The 17,675-nt window shown below is 41.9% G+C and overlaps 1 protein-coding gene across 1 annotated transcript in view; it reads right to left on the bottom strand.

Moving 5' to 3' along the window:
- Positions 1 to 17,675, bottom strand: part of LOC101445787 (lysosomal acid lipase/cholesteryl ester hydrolase) — a 50,026-nt gene that overhangs the window by 20,640 nt on the left and 11,711 nt on the right. The window contains exons 2-3 of the mRNA XM_004461424.3: positions 16,895 to 17,003; positions 15,173 to 15,290 (exon numbers count right to left, since the gene is read on the bottom strand). Coding sequence (XP_004461481.1) covers positions 15,173 to 15,290; positions 16,895 to 17,002 — 226 coding nt within the window. The 5' untranslated portion in view covers position 17,003. The remainder of the gene's footprint in view (positions 1 to 15,172; positions 15,291 to 16,894; positions 17,004 to 17,675) is intronic.

Genomic DNA, 17,675 nt, shown 5'->3' with positions numbered 1-17,675 from the left:
CGTCATTAGGGGAGAACATTTAAATTTGGCTACATTCAAATTAAAATTTGTTTATTAAAAGTCACAACTTATTAAAAGACATTCCCCGAGAATCAACTGGCTATATGGAATTTATAAAAAGGTCTCTGTGTATTTTATTATTTAAAAATTGTGTATCACAATCCTTTGTGTTGGTAAGATTGATAATAAACGCATGCACCTAAAAAAAAAAAAAAAAAAAAGAATAGGGGCAAAAAGATGGCTGTTGGCATGAGCCAGGCTTTGGCTTTTACTAGCTGTGAAACTTTGTAAATACTCAAACCCTCTGAAATGCAGGTGTTCTTTCTTAAAGGTGATAGAGTGCCTGATACCTATCAAAGATTTAAAACAAAAATAGCCACCGATGATCATAATAAATATATATCATAAAATAGTACTAGCACTATAAAGAAAGATAAAATGAAGTGACATTCTTTAACTCAGAAAAGCAGAGTAACAGTAAGAGCATACCAAGTGTTGACTCTGTGTTCGGCTCCCTGTAAGGGCTTTCATGCATTATCTCAAACAAGCCACATGACAAGCTTCTGAGTTGGCACAGTACTCTGAATCCTGGACCCCCAAAGATGTCTACTTCCAAACCCCAGGAATTACCTTACACAGCAAAAGGGACTTTGTGAATATAATTGACTTAAAGATCCTGACAAGAGAGCATCCTGGGATATCCAGAAGGATTCATTGTAATCACAAGGATCCTTATGAGATAGAGGCAGGAGGATCAAAGTCAGAAAAATGAGCTGTGACAATGGAACCAGGGCTTGGAATGACAGTCTACAAGCCAGGGAATGTGTGCAGTCTCTACTAGCAGGAAAAGACCAGGGAACAGAGTCTCCTCTAGAACCTCTAAAAGGAACACAGCCCCTGCTGTCACCTTGATTTAGGACTTGTGACCTCCAAAACTGTAAGATGATAAATCTGTGTTTATAGCCACTAAGTTTGCAGTAATTTGTCCCAGCAGCACTAGGAAAACTAACAAAACAGGAGACCAGTTTTTACCCCTATTTTGCAGATAAGGACTCTGAGGATCAGAGGGGATAAATAAGCTGTCCACGGTCAAGAAGCCAGCAACAGTAGAACCTAGATTCCGATGCAGGCGGCATGACTCTTGGACCTGGCTTTAACTACCTAAAGAGAGAGGCTGGGGAGTGTCTTCAAGGGGGTGTCAGATCCCCACAAGTCCCTCTCAGCCACCTTGCCTCGATCTACCCTCAGGGTTCTTAAATTCTATCATTCCATGTGTGGGTGTGAGGAGACACAGCCCTTTATGAAACTGAATGCCACATTTTGGGTGTAAAAACATTTTTTCAGAGTCTACTCAGTAGCTCCTATCCTGGCTGCTCACCAGACCCACCTGGGCAGCTTGTTAAGTACTCAGCTTCCTGAGCCCATGTCCAGAGGTTCATAGTTAAGGTCCAAGAATCTATATATTCAAACTAGTTCCTGAGGGAACTCTGATGCAGCCGAGATCTTTATCTTGCCTGGGATCACAGCTCCCTGCCCAGCCTGACAGCCCAGGTTCACTTGCTCTCAGATGGCAGAGGAAAAGGCCTGCACCTTGCTAATTTAGAAGAAGCCTTATAGCCCAGAGACTTCTAGAACAGCTTAGAAGATATGCTCTAAGTTGCTTAAGGGTCCTCTGTCCCCTGCAATGGCAGGGCCTAAATAAAATGGCAACAAGGACATTGCTTATGGTACACAAACATTCCTAATACTTTGTATTGAGAAATGCAATGATTTGCCCTGGAACACACCTCTCTGCAATGGTCTGTGAGTCTGAACAGATCAGGAAGGCTTCATATCTATCAAAGTAGACACTCAACTCTACACAAACCTGAAGTTCAAGGGCTGGTTCAACTATCCCTAAGACTGGCTAAGACGGAGGCTACTGAATTCATTTTTACAGCCTAATTCTAATTTTGAAGACGTGGCATCAAAAACCAGCTAAAAACACTATAAACAAGTAACTGTGGTGAGAAGCCTCTGACATGAGCTCTGGGACCTAAGGGGATTCCTGAGCCTGCCCCACCTACTCAAGATGAAATTCTGACAATTGGTGAATTGTCATTATTGCTAGTGTTTAGCCTGTTACCCATTATGTGCAGGCACTGTATTATATATGGATTACATTAGAAGGAAGATGGTATAATCAACTGGCTTTGAGGATGAGGCAACTGATGCCTGGAGACAGTAAGTAGCCTGCCCTGGAGCCCTGTGCTAGGAGTGAGCCACAGTTGAAACGCCAGCCTCCTCTTTTCAAACTCCTTGCTTTTAACCACTGGTCTTTTAACCACTGGAGTAAATGAGAAGGAAAAGCTTATTCCTAAATCTCTTAGCTAGAAACTTAAATAATAGAAGCCTGTCCAACAGGCTGCCATGTGGCTCTATCAGGGCAAAGAACAAGAAAATGTAGAGAGACTAGGAACTTAGTCCAGTGCCCGTGTGAATCCCGTCTTCACTACCAAGTTAGACAAGTTATTTAGCCCCTTGAAAGCTTGGTTTTCTCATCTATAAAATAGGGATAGTAAGATAATTATGTTGAGCTATCTGAGCACTCATTTAACAATCTCCACTGACTCCAGAGTCCAGCACTTTGCACTTACACAAGCAGCTTTCAGGAGTCTGCACCCTCTGCTGCTTCTTGCAGCCTCATCTTACACAGTTGTCCAGCTGCAAAGGGCCGACCCTCTGCAGGAGTGAACACAATGGCACCTGCACCACGGAGCAGGGAAGGAAACCACCCTCTTTGGAATGCTTTTCTCCCCACCACCAGCCAGAGTCAGTGTGATCATTAAGCTCCATGGAGGCAGTGATTTGGTCTGTCTTCTTTCCTACTGTGCCCATAGCATTTAACTCAGAGTATGGCACATGATGTGAAAGAAGGAAGGAATAAATGATGACAGGAAAAAAAACTACATTACTTAATGTCCATTGCTTTCATTAGGTTTCCGAAGAGTGCCCTCATATGACTCCTGGTTAGGCTTGCCATGCACAGCGGCTGCTAGTCGCTAGGAGGGCTACAAAAATATCCTAGTCTCTGCCTTCAAAAATTGCTGTAGGGAGAAGTTTTGAGGAAGGAGAAGTACACAAACAAGTCAACCCAGAAGCAGAAAAAGAAAAGGATGTCAAGAGGGTTATTAGACAGTCATTTGGTTGTCAGAGGAAGAGGTTTCCTCTTCACTTGAGCAATCAGGGAGAGCTGGAATTCAAGTTGAGCCTGGAAGGATAGAAAGAATTATTATTTTTAAAAAGACAGAGTATTTCTGCCACCTTTCCAATCCACCACAATGCTGCACATGAACATCCTGGCTGATGTGAGAGAGAACTGCCAGATTATTATTATGCCGTGCTTCAAAAATCATCATCTGGTGGAATAGAGGAGAGTATGGGCCATGATGTGAACCAATGTATATGAGGTGCAGAGGTGCCCAAAGATGTACTTACCAAATCCAATGGATGTGTCATGATGATGGGAACGAGTGTTGTTGGGGGGGGGGGAGAGGGGGGGTGGGGGGGTGGGGTTGAATGGGACCTCACATATATATTTTTAATGTAATATTATTACAAAGTCAATAAAAAATAAAAAAATAAAAAAAAAATAAAAATAAAAAAAAAAATCATCATCTGGTTTCTGTGATGAAGAAGCATGACTACATTGCCAAATTTGAAATCATTTCTAATCAGTGGGCTAGGAAAAGTGTTGTGAAACTCACAAGCAGGTTAAACAAGTGCAGAGTGATTAGTCCCGGATTTGATGTGCAACTCAAAAGATCTGGAAAAATGGCAGAATAATCTGCTCCCACCTGTCAGTTTGGTTTCATTGTACTGATGACATCACCTGGTATAATGGACCAAAAAGGAACCAAGATGACAACACACAGGAAGGAAAATCCTGGAATTATTTTTCCTAGGGATATAATACATACATACAAATAAAAGGCCTCAGCTGGGGAAAAAATGATAGGATGGTAGGCATTGTCCCAGTGGTATGTCACCAGCTGAAGTCCAGGAGGAGTCTAGCAAAGAGGAAGTAACTCATTTGGATTTGAAAGTACCAGGGATCATTTTTTGATATTTATGAATATAACAGACCCAACTTCAATTATAATATTTGTAATTTTGCTCTGGTACCAATTAAAACCTATACAGTTAAAAAATAATGTTTCTTAGATAAACATGGCTGGCAATCAATGGTTCTCAAGCACTCCTCAAAAAACCTTGAGAGAGAGAGATTTTTACCCCTACAGAGTAGGTCACCATAGAAATTATAGCCTATCATGATAATCACTATCATCATGAACATGATGAACTTCAAAGTTCTACTACTACATAGAAAGGATGAATGGTACAGACAACAGCTAGAGGGAAAGAATATAAGTAAAGGTGGGTATCTTCATTCATTAGGGCCCTGAAGATTGTTGAATGGCCGAATCACATAATTATACTTGGGCTTTGAGAAGCTTAACAGGCACAAAGAAAACAAACAAACAAACAGGGAGTCTGTCAGAGAGGAGAGCAGTGCTGCTAAGAGGACACAGAGCTGGGCCACGGACCAGCCCCTCTGCTCATGAGAAGTCTCTAATGATCTCCAAGTTAGGTTACAGATAATCAGAGAGGCCCACTGAGGCAGGACTGAAACACCATCACTACAGCTGTCATATCAAGTTCCATGCTGAATGAGGTACAGGTAAATGAATAATGCTTTAATACAAATTCTAATTCTCTTGTAAATTGTATACATATATAGCATTATATTTGTGTGTGCTTAAAAGTACTGCTTTTCTAAATTACAAGACTGAATTTCTATATTCCTGTTTTAAAATTTGTTCTTTTTTTTTCATCTATGGGGAGCCTCACAAATGGAAATGGTTCAAGTCTCTTGGTTTCTGAGGTTCTTTCTGGTGCGCTGTGAACAAAAGTCTAAGCTTGGTGCTGGGCAGGGAAAGCAAAGGGTGGGGTGAACTGAAGCATATAACATGGGCAGCCTAGAGAGGAACTTGACAGCTACTTAAAGATGGGAGTCAAGAAATATTCTGTAGTTTCCAGTTCGGGTCATTAGAGGGACAGCAGTGCTATTAATAGCCGGGCAAGTCAGGAGTGGCCTGGATGAGGAGATGAGTCCCATGAGTCCCACGAGTTCCAGATGCCACTCTAGGACCAAAGGACCTTCGGGATCCTTTTTGTCTCTTTGGTCTTAAAAGAGCCAAAGTGACACCACCACTTCCAAACAGGAGTGAAGGACAATTCAGATGGGAGCTGAAGGACAATTAAAACCCTCAATCTTGTGTGCTCCCTGGAGTCAGGGAATTGCAAACCATCAGAGAAGTACCTATTCAGGTCTAAGGAAAATCGCTCATTCCCTTAGATTACTCACCCCTTTCTCACAGATTCCCTTTAAAACTTCCCTCTGAGTTGAGCTCACAGCAGGAGTTATATACATGTCACTGATCACCCAACTAGAGAGGCCTCTTCAGAACAGAGTAGGAAGATGGGAGCAACAATTCTATGAACAGATTTAGCTTACAGAAGCAGATTTGGCTCAATGGATAGAGCATCCACCTACCACATGGGAAGTCCACAGTTCAAACCCAGGGCCTCCTTGACCTGTGTGGAGCTGGCCCACGTATAGTGCTGATGCATGCAAGGATTGCCCTGCCACGCAGGGATGTCCCCCACATAGGGGGGCCCCACTCACAAGGAGTGCTCCCCGTAAGGAGAGTCGGCCAGTGCAAAAAAAGTGCATCCTGCCCAGGAGTGGTGCTGCACACATGGAGAACTGATGCAGCAAGATGACACAACAAAAAGAGTCACAGGGGAGGCTGACTTGGCCCAGTGGATAGGGCGTCCATATACCACATGGGAGGTCCACTGTTCAAACCCCGGGCCTCCTTGACCCGTCTGGAGCTGGCCCATGCACAGTGCTGATGCGCGCAAGGAGTGCCGTGCCACGCAGGGCTGTCCCCCGCGTAGGGGAGCACCACGTGCAAGGAGTGTGCCCCGTAAGGAGAGCTGCCCAGCGCGAGAGAAAGTGCAGCCTGCCCAGGAATGGCGCTGCACACACGGAGAGCTGACACAACAAAATGACGCAACAAAAAGAAACACAGATTCCTGTGCTACTGACAAGAACAGAAGTGGACAAAAAGAAGAACAGACAGTGAATGGACACAGAGAACAGACAACTGGGGAGGGGGAGGGGAGAGAAAATAAAAATAAAATAAATCTTTAAAAAAAAAGAAAAGAAAAAAGAGACACAGATTCCTGGTGCTGCTGACAAGAATATAAGCAGACACAGAAGAACATACAGCGAATGGACATAGAAAGCAGACAACTGGGGGGGGGAGGGGAGGTGGGAAGTGGAGAGAAATAAAATAAAATAAATTAATTAAAAAAAAAGATTTAGCTTAGGTTACTTTGTTTATGCTCCCTACTCTGGAGACCAATGTATTAACCTCCTCCCCCTAACACACAAACCTACCCACCCAGAAAGAAAGAGAGAAGGGCAGGTGGAGGAAGGGAAGGGAAGAAAAGGGAAGGGAAGGGAGGTGAGGGGAGGGGAGGAAAGAGAAAGGGGAGGAAAGGGAAGGGGAGGGAAGGGAAGGGGAGGGGAGGGGGGTAGGCGAGAAAACCCACGAGACCAGAGAGTGAAGATGACTAAAGGGGAACTTTGAGATCATCCTGGTCAAGTAAATGTTTTTACAGTTGAAGAATCTGAGGTTTACAGAAGTGAAAGTATATAAGCAGTTGTGAAACTGGCTAGTAAGATAGGTGTAAGAAACAGAGTTTAGTTTAGTTTTCACATAAAGGAAGAAAATATTAATTAATGTAACCTGGCAGCCTCCTGCCTCAGTTCCCACTCCCAGGTTAAGTAGAAACAAAGGAAACCAGCTTAAGCCAGTCCTACTGCCAGTAAAAAGGATGCACAAGAAAGAGCTACGTCAATACCAATTCAGCACTAAATTCCATTCCTTATTTGGCAAAAGGAGCAGGTAAAAACTAAAATGGTTGGAATGTGATGGGGGAAGTGGTTAATCAAAAACTGGAAAACTTGTACAGGAGAGTTAGACTTCTCAGATAGGCTGTAACCTCTCAAGTATCCAATCTATGGAGAAACAGAGGAAGGGCTTGCATGCTAGGTTTAGGGGTATAAATTGTGTCATTTGTCTTTGTTTGGGGCACTAGCAATGTTTTCTGGTTGTGCGTCACTTCTTTCAAGATTGAGAATAAATTATTTTCTTCTCCACAATCGGGTAGCCTTATTTTCTTCCAGAAGAAGATTTCTTTATTACATAGGGAATCAACAGATGGATCTGGAACCTGGCAAGAAGCCCACATGGACATCAATAACCCCCAAGATGGCTGCTGGAAGACCCCCACCCAAAAGATTCTGCCATTCAGAACAAAGACTTCTTCTGGACAAGCCCCAGATATTCCCCAAAGACTTTATCATTGGGCCTTCATGGGGGATTGATGGGTGAGGTAATCAATCAAAACAGCAACAGCTATAACTCCTCCCCTGCCATTAGCCAAATAACTAATGGTTCAAAAACCAGGCACAAGGCCTAAATGCACTCTCTCGCCTCTAGACCCCCACTTTGGCTGCCTTCTTCCCTGCTTGGATACTACACAACATAGTCAAGAACCTAGATAAAATCCAGTAACATATTTGGCAAGCCAGTCCAGGAGTTTATTGGTCAGTGAAACTATGGCCTTCTGCCTGTTTAATGCGTTCATTTGGTTCTCCATTTTAAACAGGTTCACCTGTTTAAACAGGATCCCAGGAGGGAAGAGGCTGTGGCACTGGAACTCTCTGCATCAGTGCCGTGGCCAGGCTTTTAGATCTGACCCCAGTCGGGAGGGCTGGGTCACAGGATAGGAACTCACTGTGCCAATCTTTCAAGCCCTTTCAGCAGATGTTGGCTCTGCCCTCAGGGCTAGTAGCCTTTGCCTTCTCTCACCTCTCCCCTAGGGGGTGCACAGCAGTGACAGAGACCCAGAGAGCCAGGGGCTTCCCAGGTCCACACCTTTGCAAGTGCCTTCCTATCTGGCCACCTGGGGGATGAAGTGGGAAGGGGCAGTCAGAGGCAAGATGGATGCCAAGGGAGTTCCCTTCCCTAGAGTAGTTACAGGTCAGGATTCCCTTGCATAATTAACCTTTCTCCATGCTTTTACCTTCCTACTTCTAATTACTAAATTTCTCTTTACAGGTTTGTGTTAGAATGTTTTGAAATGTCTTAAAAACTGTGAAATTGGGAAAATACCTTTGCTACCAAGGAAGCTATTGCTTTAGGGCCCCAAAGCCTGTTAGCTAGAAAAATTAATTATTAATCATTTAATGGCCTTTTGATGGCTGGTCTAACTGGGAAACTATCAGACAGTAAAGTCATCAAACTAGGACGGCATCTAAGACTTCTGGAAGGATAGGAGGAAGAAGCTTTCTGCTCCTTCTCCAAGGAGGGAGCAGTATTTGCCTTGAAGGGCATGTGATGTATTTGATCTATCTTCCAAGTCCAGGTGGCCCCAGAAATGCCCAGCAGCAGGATCTCTGATTCTCAGGGTGGCAGGAACCAGAGAAGTAACTCTGAATGTCCCCCAAGACTTTTGAAGTTCAGGCGCTTCAATTCAGACAGCAACCAAACGTTTCCTGAGATTTAACTCAGGAGCTTCTGTTTGGGTAACAGTGCATTCAGTCTCAGACCCTGAAATGTCAGAGGCGCCAACAACCAGAGCAGTAAACTCTGAACAGCCCCCACTCCTTGGGCCCTTCCATTCAGAAGGCAGCTAAAAATCCCCTGAGACAAACATCTCAGGCACTCTGATTTGAGGTAACTGCTCAGTCTCCCACCGATTCAACTTGGGTGCATTGATCTGATCACTGGAAGCATCAGATATCCCCCAGAACCTAGGTCACCCATAGGGATGCCTGTATGCCAGGAAGGCTCTGAAAATTGAAATTCTCAGGATGCTGGAACAGAGCATCAGCTCCAAATTATGTGGTGTGGTGAATGTTTAAGTCAGACTAGGACTTGGGAAGCCAGATCAGTCGACCAAAAAGTGCTTCTTCATTCTTCCTAGAATAATGGGCGCAGCCTCTAGCGTACCAGCATACTCTCCACAGGAGTCTCTTCTCAGGAATCAGGAAATTCTGACTACTGCTGGTCCATGTGGTGACAGTATAGCCAAGAGCAGCCTCTGTATAGGACCCTAAATTCCAGTAAAATCAGTTTAAGGAAAGAAAACAGGTGGATCTAAGGCCCAGAAACCTCATGTCATGTCTCCTTAAAGAAATAAGGAAATATACCTCAAACATCTGTTTAAACTCAGTTGTACCTATAAAAAGTGTGAATAGAGATCAAGATCCAGAGTGGTTACTAAACCTCTCCTGGAAAGTAAGAAACCTCATGTGCCATCAATTAACATCAAAGAGTTCCTACAGGGAAGCGGACTTGGCCCAATGGATAGGACATCCGCCTACCACATGGGAGGTCCATGGTTCGAACCCCAGGCCTCCTTGACCCATGTGGAGCTGGCCTATGCACAGTACTGAAGCATGCAAGGAGTGCTGTGCCACGCAGGGGTGTCCCCCACATAGGGGAGCTGCACCGCAAGGAGTGCGCCCCATAAGGATAGCTGCCTAGCATGAAAGAAAGTGCAGCCTGCCCAAGAATGGCGCCGCACACACAGAGAGCTGACATAGCAAGATGACACAACAAACACAGATTCCTGGTGCTGCTGATAAGGAAAGGATAGAAGTGGTCACAGAAGAACACACAGCAAATGGATACAGAGAGCAGACAACTGGGGGGGGTGGGAAGGGGAGAGAAATAAATAAAAATAAATCTTTAAAAAATAAATAAATGAAATGGTATTTTTAAAAAAAGAGTTCCTAGAAATGCTAAGAGTATAAAATTCTCTCTTCTGTTTTAATCTGTGCTTAACTTTGTGTTCAACTTTGAAAACTGTTTAACTTTGTCAATTTGCTTGTGCCTAGGAAATCATATTTGGGGTTCACCTGTTACAAACTGAACAACGATGAAAGGTAAACTAAAAATGAGTCTTTAAATGCCAATACTGTCTTGCAAGTGAACTTACTGTATAAATCCCAAGTGAAATTTATTCAGCTGCTAGAAAAGCAGAGAAACTTCACAAAGTTGTTACTAATAAAATTCTTGAGGCTTAGTTAATAAAGGTACTCAGTTTACCTTAAAGTAAAAACTTCCTAGAAACTCTAAGAGTATCTCCTAATTAACATATTCATGGTAAAAATATAGAAGAAACCAAGTACTAAAAAGTTCACTTAATATATTACATACTGCATTGGAAGTGTTTAAAAAGTGTATAAAGGTCAAGAGATAGACTTCAGCATTGTCAAACTCTTGTGCATTCCAAACAGGCTTTCAATACACTGCAGGTTGCCTCTCCATTTGAGTTATTGGCTAGGATGATCAGTGACTCCCAAAACAATAAAGGTCTCTACTACATCTCTGATTGTGCTCCTAAGTCAATGGAGACTACGTTGCAGTTTCAAACTCCTGCAGCAGCCAACGATGGCTGGATATAGCCAAATGTACAATGGATATTGCCTCCACCTGGCACTGGATCATAGCGCCAAAGGGTGCTATGCACCAGGCCAGTGGAATACTGAACCCTACCTTCTCTCTAGAGTCAATGGTGCTGCGGCTTGCTGGCTGTGTAAAGAACATACCAAGTGGAGTAATGACCACCAGAGTACTGTGAGTAGAACTTAAGCACAATTAGCATTATGGCATGCTCCCATGGAGAGACAACATGTAAGGTATTGCAAACCTGGAACTTGAATCTATTAATTGCAGCTCAAAGAAGAAACTTATGCATTCAGTAGTACATTAACTAGTATTAAGTACTATACCTATATCCTACTCTAGATATATGCCTGATGATTACAGTGATATCTTTTCTATTCTAGACCATATACAGAGAAATATTGAACATGTTAAAAGTCCTGGTAAACTTCATTTTCTAAATAGTTAATAAATGTGCTTAGCCCAGGTCTCCCTCCTCACTCTTATTCCAGAACCTGTCCCACTCGTACTCTGGGGAGGACTGGCGAATCCACATACCATCCTACAAGGGCTCAGCATTTTCCCACTTGAAGGAATCAGCAAGCGAGGTGGGTAAGACCCACTTCAACTTAGCCCCTTTGAAATTGTCCATGGAAAATCTTTCCTCACCCAGAACCTAGAAACCAGGTTCTGATCACAACTTAGCAAGAAAACAAACCTCATTCTCAATTAGAGTCAAAATGTAAAAAACTTTACTCTGTAGTTCTAATCATTCCCACAGGTATTAAAATTAAAGGAATTTCCAGCTCAGTACACTACTCCTGAGTGAAACCAGCTACCCAAGAAAGTGCCCGCTCACCAGAAGCACCTGATGGGATGTACAAATGCCAGTCACTGGACAGCCTGAAATACCTCTTCAAGAGAAAAAACTAAGTAGAGTCTATGTCAAAGTCAGCTGTTCCCTCTCACCCTAGCCCAAATGCCTATTGCTAGGGGGAGGGCAAACCAGACATCCCTTTAAAAAAAACATGTCTGTTTTCATCTCCTTTAACTAACTAAAAAGAGCAATACTTCTTCTTTTTCTACTGAAGAAAGAATATTCTTTCCCATCAACTTTACAAAAATGCAGGCTTTGCAGGTACCTGGCCTTTTCTACTTCTGTGGTCCAGTGTCCTCTTAGTGAGACCATATGGTCTTAAAATTCTATTTAAGTCTCTTTTTTCCAGAATCAACATCTCATTAGCCATATGGAAACTTCATCCAGCCTTGCACAAGATGCCAGATCCATCTTCCTCCAAATGAGATAGAATAGCAACAGGAAGTAGCTACAAAAGAAAGATCATTTCCCTTCATCACCCCTTTAAGAATAAAGGTATAAATTCTCTGAGGGGAGAATGAAGCCGGCTAGTAAGATAGAGAATCAATAGATAGATCTAGAACCTGGTAGGAACTCCAGATGGGCATCAATAACCCCAAGATGGCTGCTGGAAGATCCTCCCCAAGTTTCTGCCATTCAGAAAAAAGACTTCCACTGGAAGCCAGGAGAAGCCCCAGATAGTCCCCAAGTACATTATCACTGGGCCTTCATGGGGGACTGATGGCTGAGATAATCCATCAAAACAGCAAACAGCTATAACTCTTCCTATGCCATTAGCAAAGGGGAGAAATAATTAATGGTTCAAAAAACAGGCATGAGGCCTGAATGTGCTCTCTTGCCTCCGGACCCCAACTCTGGCTGCCTTCCTTCTGGCTTAGATCACTATGAAACATAGTCAAAACCTAGACAAAATCCAACAATAGCTGGGTGTAGACCTACATCTAAAACTGAGGTCTCCTAACTTTTCTTCCCACCATCTGGGAGCAAATCAAGAATTTTCTTTCTGGGAAGCAGATGTAGCTCAAGTGATAAGGCCTTGGCCTACTATATGGGAGGACCCAGGCTCAATCCCTGGGACACCCTGATGAAAAAAGAAGAAGAGAAAGCATGCCTGCCCAGTGAGCCAGTGCCCATGCAGTGAGATGAGTGCCCATGTGGTGAACGAAGTGCCCACAAGTGCCCACGTGGTGAGCCCATGTCTGCAGTAATCCAGTGCCCATGCAAGTGAGTCATGCAGCAAAATGATGACAAAACAAAAGAGAGACAAAGGGGAGAGTCAAAGCGAAGTGCAGCTGAGACCAGGAACTGAGGTGGTGCAATTGACAGGGAACCTCTCTCCACATCAGAGGTCCTCAGGATCAAATCCCTCTGAAGCCTAGAGGAGAAAGATGAGAAAACGAAAAAGAGAAGTAGATACAGAAGATAACACAGCAAATGGACACAGACAGCAAAAAAACAGCAGGGCAGGTGCAGGGGAGAGGAAAAATAAATAAAAAATGAAACTTTAGGGAAAAAAAAAAGAATTTTCTTCTTTTATAATCCAGAGCAAGACACCTGCACATGTGGCAGAAGCAAAACATCTGTAGAGTATATAGCACCATTTGGTTTAATTACTATATGGAGAGAAAAGCCTGGAGGAGGATACACAAAGAGGACCCACATTCCCTTAGCATGTTTTACTGATGTCCTGGCATCTCTTAACAATAAGTCACATTACTGATTATAATAAGCAATTAATGACTATAATAAAATATAATTAAAATTATCAAAATTTCTTTATGTGGGATTGGAAATCAGTATACACAGGTTACTCAAGTTAAAAAAAAAAAAAGGAAGGAAACAAAGATAATATGCTCACTCTGGCATAAAATTATGCTTGTGTGTTTTAGCCAGAAGAAAAACTAAAAGTCCTCAATGCAACTCACCACTCATTTGGTAACTTGTTTGTAGGAAATAATCTTAAGGGCATGTATGCATAAAAGAGTTAGAAAGTAAATTTCAAGAAGCCCATTGGTTGTCTTGGCCACTTAAGCATTATCAAAGCCCTATTATAGCTAGGATTTATTGGGGGGAGGGGAGGAGGAAATAGACTAATTAGATTAAGAAAAAATTAGAGAAGGATACAAAGCTCACATTAATACTGAAGGCTTTTAAATCTGCTTTGAATAATAATTTGGGTGAAGCGGACTTGGCCCAATGGATAGGGCATCCACCTACCACATGGGAGGTCTGTGGTTCAAACCCCAGGCCTCCCTGACCCGTGTGTAGCTGGCCCATGCGCAGTGCTGATGCACACAGGGAGTGCTGTGCCATGCAGGGGTGTCCCTGGCATAGGGGAGCCCCACGCTCAAGGAGTGCTCCCCGTAAGGAGAGCCGCCCAGCATGAAAGTGCAGCCTGCCCAGGAATGGCGCTGCACACACGGAGAGCTGACATAAGAAGATGACACAACAAAAAGAAACACAGATTCCTGGTGCCGCTGATAAGGATAGAAGCGGTCACAGAAGAACACACAGTGAGAGGACACAGAGAGCAGACAACTGGAGCGGGGGGAAGGGGAGAGAAGTAAATAAAAAGTAAATCTTTAAAATAATAATAATAATAATTTGGGAAGGAATTGAGGCAAAAGAAGGCCCTTCTTATCATATAAAATTTTAAATGAAGAAGAGATATTGATGTTACTCTCAACCTTAATTTCCCAAGGAAAGTTTGCAGAAAAAGCAAGTGTTAAAGAATAACCTACTTCTGGAAAGATGAATGAATAAGGATCAGATTCCAACAATTTTAAGTAAACTGTGAAAAAATTCCTGAGTCTGTTTTGGAAAGGGCAGTTCTGCTTGAGTTATAAGAAACACACACTACCGCAAAAACTTTCATACACTCCTACTGAGAATAAATATCCATACGACTTCATATGGAAACAATTTAATAATAACTATCAAAACCACAAATGCATACATCCTCTATCCCCAAAAAATGTCTATTTCTGGAAATGCATATTATAATCTTGCACACATACAAGGTTATTTACTGCAGCAATATTTGTTAGCAGAAAACTGGAAATAGCTCAAATGTCCATTAATTGAACATTTGTTAAATAATCCAAGATATGGCTGCCCAGCAGAATGCCATATATCTGTAGAAATGAATGATGAAGCACTCTACATAGTGTACGGAAAGATCTCAATGATACAACAAGTAATAAATCAGTGTGTGTTACATGACATCTTTCATACAAGAAGAAGTTAGGGAAAAAAAGAATCTATGTTTGTATACGTTTTTACATACAAGAAGAGATTTTGAAAGAATACACAAGAAATGGGGGAGATGGGGAATGAGATGGGAGGGAGTTATTTTACCTTATTCTCCTTGATTTTTGAACTCTGCAAATGTATTACCTAAGCTACTTAATGCTCAGGAGATTTCACTGAAGAAGATACCTCTTGCTCCCTATGCCAAGGAAAGAGATTCTGGTCAAGACTCAAACAAATCTGACCTTGGAAGCTTCAAGCTAATTATGAGACTGGATGACTCTTGTCCTTACTTCTTTAAAAGAGGAAGTATTTTGTATGTCTTTCATAAATGTAACATAAATATAACACTTTTAGTACATTGCTCTAAAAATAATCTCATTTCAGGTTAGCTACTGCCATAAAAACCAGCCAAATTCCAGCAGCACAATTACTTTTAAGATCTTTCCTTTCTCTCCCAAGAAAACATCCTTACCTCTGTCAGAGGGGTTCTGCCTCCCATGAGGGATTCGGTGAAGGCAAAGAATATATCCATCTTCTGTCTCAACTAGATGTTCCTCACTAGGGAATCCCCAGTAAGAGATCATTTCACTCTGTGGAGAAAAAGAACAATGGCAATGCTACGGACAGAATCGGATAAGGTCTCCCATAATAAAAGCAAAGGAGAAGACAAAAGCCAATGATATTCTCCAGATTTTACTTTTAAAAATCAATTGTTTTTGAATTTTTGCTCTGCTGAAACTGTAGCCCTATCCCAGTGAGCAACCCCCTTAATGTCCTCCAACTACTTTCCCACTAGCTCCCTCAGCCCTTAAAAACCCTGCTGCCCTTTGGCTGAAATTAGGTACTAGGATCCCATTTCTACAGTCATCTTTCAATAAAGTCATCCTTGTCTACTCAACAATATCAGGCACAATTTTTTCTTTTACATTCATCAGGATCTAGGTGAAATAGGGATAACTCAATAATACAGAAAACTTCATGTAAATAAGTAAGTAACCATAATCAATTAAAAGGTTTTAATTCTATCATTGTTATAAGTAGGAATAATAAAAGGGAGGTGGGAAGGAAAGATAAAAGAAAGATTTGGATACAAAAAAGACTTAAGTTTAAGATCTTGATGTCAGGTCAAACTCTCTTGGCTCAATATGAATTGATCTCAAAGTCCCCAATAATGTTTTCAGGTTGTTTTCTTTAATAACTGTATTTTCCCCATATTTTACACCAAAAAGAAGCATCCCTAGATTGTACTGTTTACTTAAAATTACTAACTTTGAGATGTTTTCATTAATCATGAAGTTATTTTTAAGCAATTGATTTGCTTATTTGTTCTAATAAAATTTTTTCAGACACGTAAGATTTTGAAACTGAACTGTGTTCCCTGCCCGGGGCTTGAACCGCGGACCTCCTATGTGGTAGACGGACGCTCTAACCACTGGGCCAAAGTCCGTTTCCCCCCCCCTGGACATTCTTAATCACAAACTTGTTCAATGTATTCTAAAACTGGCATTCAACAGTAACATTATTGCAAACTTTTTGACACTTTTTAGTTGCTCTTTAAAACCAGTGTAATGTAACTTGACAAGTAAATGAATTAATGAAAATCATTTTTTCTTATGAAGAAGTATATATTTTAACAATAAAATGGGATTTGTGAATACATATAACCTCGTTAAAAAAAAATCAAGCTAACTGAATCTAAGATTCAGAGAAAGTAAAAAGCATATGAGATAGAAGGAGATTAGAGTTGGTGGCTACATTTAGGCCACACAACTGGATTTAAGAAAATAACACTTGTTACAAATGCATTTTAAAATGTATTTTAAAGGTGACTATGGGGCATTTTCAGGACTTAGAGTTGTCCTCAATGATATTGCAGGGACAAGATGCAGGATATTATATATCCTGCTATAACCCACTGAATGGATTGGGAGAGAGTGTAAACTACAACATAAACAATAATCCATGCTATGTAGCAGTCCTCCAAAAGGTACTCATCAAATGCAATGAATGGACCACACTAATGAAAGAAGCTGTTGATGTGGGAGGAGTGGGGCGTATGGGGAGTGGGGTATATGGGAACCTGTTGTATTTTTTAATGTAATATTTTGTGTGATCTATGTATCTTTTAAAAAAAAAGATAAGAAAAAAGTGAAAAAAATGAAAAAAAAAAAGCAGATGATTCTGAGAAACCTACCACATTCATAAATGCTTCAGGATCCACAGTTGTCAGCTTCCCTCTGGGCTGCTGGCATTGCACAGTCCCGAAGATCGAGAGCACCAACCCAAAGAACCACATTTTCATTCTGTATAAAACAGTCCATTATTAATTGCTGAAACTTTACTACATGATATTACATTAGCAGATCTGTGCTCCCGTAACAAGTTCTGAAAAGGCACCCACAGGTACCCTTGGCAAATATGAAACAAATTTCTAAGGCCAGATAGTGAAGCCAAAAATACATATACACTGTACTAGGAACAACTCCACCTCTAACTCCACCATCCCAGGACCCGCACACTACCCCACCCCACCCCCATTAATATGTGACCACAAAATCAAACTCGTTCCTGAAAAAAATAACAGGAGGGCTCAGAAGAGGACAGAGTGAGAACGCTTCCCACCACTTCCCTTCCACTTATGTTGGGACAATACTAGCTCTTGTCTCCCACTATTTTACTAGAGCGATGGGGCAGGATTCAAATGCGTCACCCCAGGAAGAAACTGAAATGAAAGAAGAGAGAGCCTGCAAGAGAAACAGAAGGGGAAGGACAGCCCTGTCTCCTCCTGAGTCCCTCCAACCCCCAACAAAAACATCTAGTCTCTGGCTATGACTCAAAACCACAGTGTAGCAAGACCTTGTGGGTGTTAAAGGCGGAGTAAAGACTCTCCCAAGCATGCTCAGGGGGTTGGTGGCAAAACTGGGACTACAGTCCTGTCCTTTTTTTTTTTTTTTAATAAATTTACTCACTTAAAA

This window comes from Dasypus novemcinctus, chromosome 6 (assembly GCF_030445035.2).
Source record: "Dasypus novemcinctus isolate mDasNov1 chromosome 6, mDasNov1.1.hap2, whole genome shotgun sequence".
NCBI lineage: Eukaryota > Metazoa > Chordata > Mammalia > Cingulata > Dasypodidae > Dasypus > Dasypus novemcinctus.
The sequence above is the reverse complement of the archived record's forward strand: the minus strand, read 5'-3'. Positions and strand labels throughout refer to the sequence as shown.